We start from the raw sequence: 9,605 nt of genomic DNA, 5'->3' as shown, positions 1-9,605 counted from the left end.
CATGGGTTGGGACCAAGGTGGCCTTGGCTGATCTCTGCTGTCAGACTTAGGGGCTGGCAGGGAGGAGGACCAAAGGGTGCCTTGTCCCAAACACACAAATGTGCTGCACGGTGTCCTTTGTACCTCTGAGGACTGCCAGGGCTCTGCTCCTCCAGCACAGAGTCCTGGAAGATGAGAAGCTGCTGTCGCTCCCCTGTTGCTTGGGGCCCAGCTGCCAGGACCCCTCAGCTGAGGGCAAGGCGCCAAGCCTTCCCGCTCGCATGTGGCTTATTGTCCCTTAGGCTGGCGGGGATGCCGAGGGACAAATCCACAGCACATCAGGGCGCACCCCCACCTCAGGAAGAGAGAGGGGGTGGGTTGGCGTCACTTAGTCTTCCCCTGCCCCCTACCCTTCGCCCGCACCCCTCCCTAGCTCCCTATTTGGCCATCCCCCTGGCTGCCCCCTCCCCTTCCTTACATGGTCTGGGAGCCCCCCGCTGATCCTCTCCCCTGCCCTTGGCTCCATGAATGGCCTCGGCGGTCCTAGATGGTGTGAAGGCGACCAAATAAGGCAAGGTGGCAGTCTGGGCCCCCCACCCCTGCCCCCGGCTGCTCCAACTGACCCCGTCCATCAGCGCGCTATAAAGCGGCGCTCCGGGCGCTCGGCACCCACCGCCTGCCGCCTGCCGCCTGCCGAGCCGAGCCGAGCCCAGCCGAGCCGCGGACGGTGAGTCAGCGCCCGCCCCTGCGCCCGTCCTCCCAGCCCAGCGCCACAGCCCTGCCGGACCCCAGCCTCTCAGGCGGGCCCAGCCAGCCACGGGCCACCCTCGGCCGAGGCCCTGAGCTCTCGCCACTCTGGCACCGACCTGTTCTGACTTGTTTCGTCCGGGACTCGGTCCCCGCGGGAGAGGAGCGCGCGGAAGGGGTCTCTGGGGTCCTTGCTTTCCCCTTCATTTGGAGCACAGGTTCGGGGGTGTGGATAGGGCCAGAGAATGGTTTCCTGGTTAAAGGAGAGCAATTAAAGAGCAAGGGGAGATCTGCTAAAGGGATGGGTCTCCTGGACGCTGAGCGGTCCCTCCTTGCACCTGGGACAGAGGTGCGATTCCTGGCTGGAGAGCCTGGGGGATTCTCCCCTGCTCCTCGCACCCGCTCCCCTCATCTCCTCCACGGCATCTTCTCGGCCTTCTTTTTATGCCTCGAGGGGAAAGGGAGATGGCAGGCGTCTCCACCTCTCCCCCCACCCAGCCCCCTTTGCTCTGTCCCCTCCTGGTACAGAGGCCAGCTCCGCAGGCACTGAACCTGGCCCACCCTCCCTTCTCCACCTGCAGACCCCGCTGACGCTGTACCAAGATGTGTGACGACGAAGAGACCACCGCCCTGGTGTGCGACAACGGCTCTGGGCTGGTGAAGGCCGGCTTTGCGGGCGATGACGCGCCCCGCGCTGTCTTCCCTTCCATCGTGGGCCGCCCGCGTCACCAGGTACATCTCCTGCCCCTCCGACCCTGCTCCCACCTGCGGCAGCCCCCAGGCCCTCTCTGCGCTCCTTCCTGCCACTTCCTCTTTCCAGGTCTAGGAAATGTCTCACCTGACCCAACTGTTTTCATGCACTCTTTAAGGAAAAGACAGGATAGCGTCAAACCCAAGCCAAGACAAGCAGTACCCTGTACAGAACCCCAACATACCAAGCAGTGCACCCTTTCTCAGCGGCCTCCTGGGGAAAGCTGAGAAGCGCCAGCTTCTCTGCACTCCGTCTAGAGGTTCAGTCTTCAGGTCTTCTGTACCCCATGCACTTTGCATTTTTCCATCTTCCTCCTTCCCAGTCCTGTTCAAAAAAATCAAATAATAGAGCTGCTCTGAACCAACTGGGCTCCAACCCGCGTTCCTCCCACTTCACAGCCCATTTACAGGTCGCCCCCAAAATGCCATCTAGCTCCTTCCTGGCTGTTGCATTTTTAGAAGGCAGGCGTGACAGAGGCAGTAAGTGCCATGGTGATAGTGACATACCACCTTGTTTATTAAAAGTAATGCAGTGCTCTGTGGCCAGACATGCTGCCAGCGACAAGATCTGTAGTAACCAGCAATGAATGAAGGCTAGTGTAGGACAGCTTTGCATGGGCTGCATTCCACCGTCAAGGTGATAATGGCATATCAACCATTTTCATGTTCACTTGACAAATGTCAGGATCTTTCTTGGGAGGAAAACAATGTGTCATTCATTCAGTCATTTCAAAATGCAGTCATCTGCATTTTGGCTGACATTGGGTGATGAGCTCAATAAGTAAATGAAGGCATTGTGATTTTTAAAAATGAGATGAGGTTCTGCTTCAATGACATAGCTTCTATATTCCCCCACTGTATTCTAAACAATAGAATTACTCCCTCTTGGGGGGAGGAGTGAAGGTATGATTGATTTTAGGTGATTCTTCTAAACTGAGGTAAAATCCTATTGTTTAATATTTCTGGCACTTAAAAATTTTTCCTTGACTTGTGGAGTTCAATCTAAATTGATAGGGCATTGAGTGCATTCCTGAGATGGTGGATGCATGACTTGCCCATCTTCTTCTTGCAGGGAGTCATGGTGGGTATGGGTCAGAAGGACTCCTATGTAGGTGATGAAGCACAGAGCAAGCGAGGTATCCTGACTCTGAAGTACCCAATCGAGCATGGCATCATCACCAACTGGGATGACATGGAGAAGATCTGGCACCACACATTCTACAATGAGCTCCGTGTGGCCCCAGAGGAGCACCCAACCCTGCTCACGGAGGCCCCACTGAACCCCAAAGCCAACCGCGAGAAGATGACTCAGATCATGTTTGAGACCTTCAATGTCCCTGCCATGTATGTGGCCATCCAGGCAGTGCTGTCCCTGTATGCTTCTGGCCGTACCACAGGTATGCTTGGGTTGTGAGGCAGTCACCAGTGAATCACTTTCTCACTGTGAATCAGATTCCCCAAATGAGAAAGGCATCATCCCTTCAGTCACTCTCTCTAGCAGGGTATCTGTGTTGAGAGAGAGAACAGTGGTACCCCCAAGGTACATTTCTGAGCACACTTACTGTAAGAGTTGACAGCGGCTGGAGTTACGAGCGTTCCCTAACTAAAGTGTCTGATGTTAACATATCGAGGTTCAGCACAATACAAGGACCAGTGCAGCAGTCACAGTCTCATCCCCTGGGCAAACACCCCCAAGATTCTCTACAGGATCTGGAAAGGGAGGGACAGGTGTACATTAGATGAAAACTAAGAAATCTTCCCAGGAGGCTTGCATCATGTGCTAATGGCTAATAAGAGGGATAGTCACTTGAAAGTGTCCTTGGGACATTTTTCTACTATAATCTTTAAAAGGAAGAGCTGCTGTTGACTTCAGTTTTAGTATCAACTTATGCTTATTCTCGTTATTCTTGTGTAAAAGATCTAATTTATTTGGATTCGTGCCAGCACTAGTATCCCTCAGTAAAGACTAGAATCAGACTTTGCCGTGACTAAAAGCAGTGGTCCTTAGGGACTTCCCTTGTTCCATTTCCCATGACAGGCATTGTTCTGGACTCTGGGGATGGTGTAACTCACAACGTCCCCATCTATGAGGGCTATGCTTTGCCCCATGCCATCATGCGTTTGGATCTGGCTGGTCGGGATCTCACTGACTATCTCATGAAGATCCTCACGGAGCGTGGCTACTCTTTTGTCACCACTGGTGAGTGTGTGTGTGTGTGTGTCTCATCTGCCACAGCATGTCTCTGCTTTTTTTTCCTCCCTCAGTGAATCCACCTTCCTCCCCACAATTGACTCTCTTTCTTCAGAGCTTGACAGTGATGCCCTTTATTTCTGCAGCTGAACGTGAAATTGTCCGTGACATTAAAGAGAAGCTGTGTTATGTTGCCCTGGATTTTGAGAATGAGATGGCCACAGCTGCCTCCTCCTCCTCCCTGGAGAAGAGCTATGAACTGCCTGACGGCCAAGTCATCACTATTGGCAACGAGCGCTTCCGCTGCCCTGAGACACTCTTCCAGCCCTCCTTCATTGGTGAGTTGCTGGGTTTAGGACAGAGGCACAGAAAATCGTGGGGTCTCCTAGAATAAAATCTCCTATAGTTAGTAGGGATTAAGGATCCATGAGTTAAAAGAAGTCGTAGCATGGAGTCTCACACAGCTCAGCCTCAAGTACGGCTGGCTCATTAAATGGAAAGTCTGTGTTCTGCTCCAGTGATATAATAAAGGATGGCACACTGACTTCATCTCAAAATAAGGGACAAGACGGAGTAGTAACAGAATATCACGTGTCTGCAGGAAAGGAACAATTACTCATAGAGTTGATTTATTCCAATAAGTTCCATTACCAAGTAGCGGAATTTGCCTTTTAAGTGAATCATCATCAAATGCAATGGCAATCCTTCTCCTAATAAGTGGATGCTAGTATGTCATCAAATATCTTTCCTTAGAGATGATTCTAAGAGGAAACTTGTCAGGCTCTGATTTAATCTGAAAATTAAAAATTCCCTTATTTTTAATTTAACTGTATGTTTTGTCATTTTCCAATACATCTCCACACATCTGATAGTTACAGAAGGTATTCACTCTAAATAAATGCTAAACAGAGCTTTAGTTTCTTGGTAGTCTTTTGAGGATCATCTGCCAGCACTTTTAAAAGACACTTGTTCCACCTGTTCCCCCCAGTGTGTCTTATAGGGGAACATATGTTTCAGAGACAAATGGTGACAGCTTAGCAACAAAGAGAAGTCCTGTTCTCTCTCCTCCACCCTAAATGTGTTAAATGTACTGTGATTTTTTTTTTTTAATAAACTTGCTTCTAGGTATGGAATCTGCTGGCATTCATGAAACTACTTACAATAGCATCATGAAGTGTGACATTGACATTCGCAAAGACCTGTATGCCAACAATGTCTTATCTGGAGGCACCACCATGTACCCTGGTATTGCTGATCGAATGCAAAAGGAAATCACTGCCTTGGCTCCCAGCACCATGAAGATTAAGGTAAAGACTTTTGTGGGGAGGAGAGACAAGGCAGATCTTGACTTCTGAAGCAGAACTTCATTCCTAATTCCTTTACCCTCACACTTACCTCCCTGTCTCCAATAGACTTTACCCTTTACCTTTTAAAGAACTTTTTCTGATTTTTTTTCTAGCACTTTTCCCTAGATAGGAAACTCTAAATTAAATGCTTTCAAGCAGCAACTAAAAATAAATATTTTTTTAAAATTAAATCTTTTAAACATTTTAGAAGTCCCCAACTTTTGGGGTAACCTCCATCCTTGCATTTAGCTTGCTGTCATACAATTCTCTAGTTCAGAGAAGTGGGTGAAATTCTACCTTGTAGAATGTTTAATAATGGAAATGATGAAATAGAGGAAAGTTCCTAACACTTGATTGGCCACATTATTTTTTGGAGTGAAGTATCTCACATCACAGTGAATGAATTTCTAATATTTTTTCTGTGACTCTTCCCAACAGATTACTTGTTATGTTGCTTAGAACTACAGAGTTCACTGGAAGTTTCTGTTTTCTTTCTGCAGATTATTGCTCCCCCCGAGCGTAAATACTCTGTCTGGATTGGGGGCTCTATCCTGGCTTCTCTGTCCACCTTCCAGCAGATGTGGATAAGCAAGCAAGAGTATGATGAGGCAGGACCATCCATTGTCCACCGCAAATGCTTCTAAGGTGCCTTCTCTCCTAGTCTACCCTGTGTTCAGGATGACAGTATTATGCTTCTTGGAGTCTTCCGAGCCACCCCCTGCCCCATCTCTCATCAATCATTGTACAGTTTGTTTACACACGTGGAGTTTGTTTGTGCTTCTTATATTTATTGCTTTATAAATAAACCAGGCCAGGACTTGCAACCTACAGAAGCTTCTATTTCTTTTTGGGGTAAGCATGAGGTGGGGCCAGTGTTTGCTTTGACATTGTAATATTATGGAACCATAAGTTTATCAGATGAATCCGTGGGACATATACCTGGGGGTTAGAATGATAATTTTTTTATACTTTGGAACAGAATCGTGAATATATTTCATATCTGAAAAGTAAATCGTGTTTGATTCTCTATAATCAAGAAGTGAAACGGCCAACTAAAATTAGTGGCTATGAATGACTAAATGACCAAAAGTTGTTGCTTTAGCAGATATTCAAATCATTTTTGTAACTTTGCAGAAAAGCACATACATATTGGTAATGAGAAAGTCCAAGACTATTTTAAATAAATTGGTTTAGTTTCTCAATCTTTTAATTCTTCACTTGTCTTCCTGATATGCATGAAACACAAAAGCCACGGTCCAGTCACATCCTACTTTAAATAAATCAAGACCACTGTGCATGTTCAAAATATGTGTGAGGCAGCAGGAATCAGACATTTTTGCATAATTGATGACTAATTTGTGAGACAAAAGTCTTCAACCTTTTTATTTCTTTGAAATCTTGGAACTGGGGTTTTGGGTGGCATGAAGTCCCGAGGGAGTAAGGGGGAGGGAAAAGCCACAATATTCATTTTGCTTCAAACTGGACTTTGCCTGCTGGTAGGAGGAATGGTCGGGACAGTGTCCAAAAGAACCAGATGTGTGCTATGTTTGATGGGCTCACATACACTACATATCACAAGCTCTGGGAGACTTCAAGGAGACAGGGATGGGTCTGGGTCTTGAAAATGGTTAAGAATTGGGTAAGAAGAGCAGGCATCTCAACAGAAGGAAATGGGGGCAAAACCCAAAATATAAGGCACAAGGAGGGCTGAGAGGAGCTGGTAAATTTTAGGAAATCTTGTAAAGGTGAATTTTAACCTGATTGCAAAAAATCAAAATTTCTAATTTTCAAGGGTGGGTGTTTGGCACAGGAGATAAATCACTGCTTGGGATGCCTGCACCCTGTATTGTAGTGTCTGGATCAAGGCTTGGCTCCCTGCTTCCAATCCAGCTTCCTGCTAACACAGACCCTGGATGGTAGCAGATGCTGACTGAAGTACTTGGGCCCTTGCCACCCACTTGGGAGACCTGGTTAAGTTCTGGGCTCCTGGCTTCAGCCTGGCCCAGCCCTGGTTTTTGCAGGAACTTGGGGAATAAACCAGCAGATGGAAGATCTCTCTCTCTTTCTCTCTAATAAACCAGCAGATGGAAGATCTCTCTCTCTCTCTCTCTCTCTTTCTCTAATAAACCAGCAGATGGAAGATCTCTCTCTCTCTCTCTCTCCTTCTCTTTCTCTCTCCCCCACCCTCCCTCCCTCCCTTCCAAATAAAATTAAAAATTAAAAAAATTAAATTTAAAAATTTCCATTTTCAGATTAGTTGCTCATGAACTGTTAGAGCTTATGTGAGTGCTTAAATGAATTTATTATACTTTACCTTTTGATAATGGAATCAATATACAGAGGGAGTAAACAAGTGATGCCATATGCATATTCCCAAGACAATAGAGGCAGGGGACACAGTGGGATCCAAGCACATTTTCTGTTTCAGGAGCTCAGGGTTTAGAGTTTGGTATTTAGCACAAATGGAAGGACTTTTCTGAAACAGAGGCAAAATAACAAATCAGTTTACTAGCATTCTCTTTGGATAAAGCGTAAACTTTGTTGTAGATTTTCCTTTTTTCTCCAATTCTATCCTGTAGCACAGATGGACTGGTTTAAAAGCTATGTATCAGCCAAGGAGACAGATTGGGGGCATACATAGGGAGGTACTATTCAGCCAGTCTCTGTGCCTCTTTTTTTATCATCTCTCAAACTGAGAATAGAATTACTAATTTTACCCTAGAATACTGTACAAATGCTTCAAGTGTAGACAACTGGTTGTGATAGCACCTGTGGTTGTTTCCATGTATTAATGGAAATAGAATGGACATTGTTATTCCTACTTAAGCTTCTGATATTTGCATCACAAATAATAACACACCGATTCTTGTGGAATTTTGAGGTTTCCTCTTTTCTATTTTGATGTTAGAATATAAGATATTAAGACTCCTGAATCTTCTAAAAATTGTGCTTAGTTTCCTCCTCCCTCCCTCCCTCCCTCCCTCCCTCCCTCCCTCTCTCTCTCCCTCTCTCTTTCTCTCTCTCTCTCTCCCTCTCTCTCTCTTTCTTTCTTTCTTTCAAAAATATTTATTTGAAAGAATTACAGAGAGAGGTAGAGACAAGAGAGAGAGAGAGAGAGGTCTTCCATCCCACTGGTTCACACCCAGATGGCCACAACTGCCGGAGCTGCACCGATCTGAAGCCAGGAGCCAGGTGCTTCCTCTGGGTCTCCCACGTGGGTGCAGGGACCCAAGGACTTGGGCCATCTTCTACTGCTTTCCCAGGCCATAGCAGAGAGTTGGATAGGAACTGGAGCAGCCAGGACTCGAACTGGTGTCCATATGGGATGCCGGCGCTGCAGGCTGGGGCTTTAACCCACTGTGCCACAGCGCCGGCCCCAGGTTAGTTTCTAGTTTTTTTTTTTTTTTTCTAATCCACCTTCATATATATAAAATAGTTAAGATGTCTACAATGAATATGTCTTTGGGTGAAATGTAAGTTAAAAAACCTATATCTGATTTTTATATTTCTTCTCAATCTATAATGAAAAAAATGCTACTAGAAATTTCTGACATTATTCATTTTCCTTATCCAAGCTATGGTTATTGTATAGATATGTTTAGAAAAGGAAAATTACTGATGAAAACAATATTTAGAGGTAGAGCTGATTTACCATACCCAGAGCCTAAAACAATGTTACTGGGGCTCCACTTTTCTATTTCTTCTGTGGATTCTATTATGGTTTAAATTGTGTTCCTACAAAATTCATATGCTGAATTCCTGACTCCAGTATATTTGGAGAAAGGGCCTTGAAGGGGCCAATTAAAATTAAATGAGGTCATGAGGATGAGTCCTAATCCAACAGAACTAGCGCCTTTATAAGAAGAGGAAGAGATACCAGGAGTGTGCACCCAGAGGAAAGGCCACATGAGGACACAGCAAGAAGGCAGTTGTGTGAAAGCCGAGGAAAGAGGTCTCACCAGAAATCAATCCTGTTGATACCTTGTGCTCAGACTTACGGCCCTCAGAAATGAGAAAGTAAGTGTCTGTTGTTGAAGCCATTCAGTCTGTGGCACTCTGTTATGGCAGCCTTGGTTTACAGTAATTCAGGATTTCTCCATATGCTGGGCCTACTCTGGGATAAAAAAAAGGTGCCTTTCCATATAGTACTGGCAGAAATTCAAGGGGAGTAGGAGTCTAGTGCAGTGGCTAAGTGGCACTATCAGAATGCCTGCTTCGACTCCCGACTACTCCAATCTACCTTCCTGCTGATATACATCTTGGGAAGCAGCACATGATGGCTCAAGTACTTGGGTCCCTGCCACCCACATGGGAGACCTGGGTTGAGATCTAGGCTCCTGGCTTCGTCCTGGTCCAGCTGTGGCCGTTGCAGGCACTGGGAAGTGAACCAGCACATCAAAGATCTCTGTCTGCCTCTCTGCCTTCCAAATAAAACAAACATACATACAAATGTAAAACAAAAAAGTTCTAGGGAAATCTCTGAGTCTGGCCAGGTTGGGGACTAAATCATCCCATCCCCACACAGGGCCTGGTTGATATTCTGGAGTGCAGGAAGGCTGAGTCTGCACATTGCACATTGGTGCAACGCCATC

At 46.4% G+C, this 9,605-nt stretch overlaps 1 protein-coding gene across 1 annotated transcript; it reads left to right on the top strand.

The window, feature by feature from the left end:
- The first annotated feature begins 269 nt into the window (after window positions 1-269).
- ACTC1 (actin alpha cardiac muscle 1) lies at window positions 270-5,841 on the top strand. Its single transcript, XM_051822117.2, has 7 exons — window positions 270-706; window positions 1,308-1,458; window positions 2,549-2,873; window positions 3,515-3,676; window positions 3,814-4,005; window positions 4,793-4,974; window positions 5,514-5,841. Exons 2-7 carry the CDS (start codon window positions 1,330-1,332, stop codon window positions 5,655-5,657), a joined length of 1,134 nt encoding a protein of 377 aa, XP_051678077.1. The 5' UTR covers window positions 270-706; window positions 1,308-1,329; the 3' UTR covers window positions 5,658-5,841.
- The last annotated feature ends 3,764 nt before the right edge of the window (window positions 5,842-9,605 follow it).

Source organism: Oryctolagus cuniculus, chromosome 12 (genome assembly GCF_964237555.1).
Source record: "Oryctolagus cuniculus chromosome 12, mOryCun1.1, whole genome shotgun sequence".
In the NCBI taxonomy this organism is placed as follows: Eukaryota; Metazoa; Chordata; class Mammalia; order Lagomorpha; family Leporidae; genus Oryctolagus; species Oryctolagus cuniculus.
Note: the sequence above shows the minus strand (reverse complement) of the source record. Positions and strands in the feature narration are given on the sequence as shown.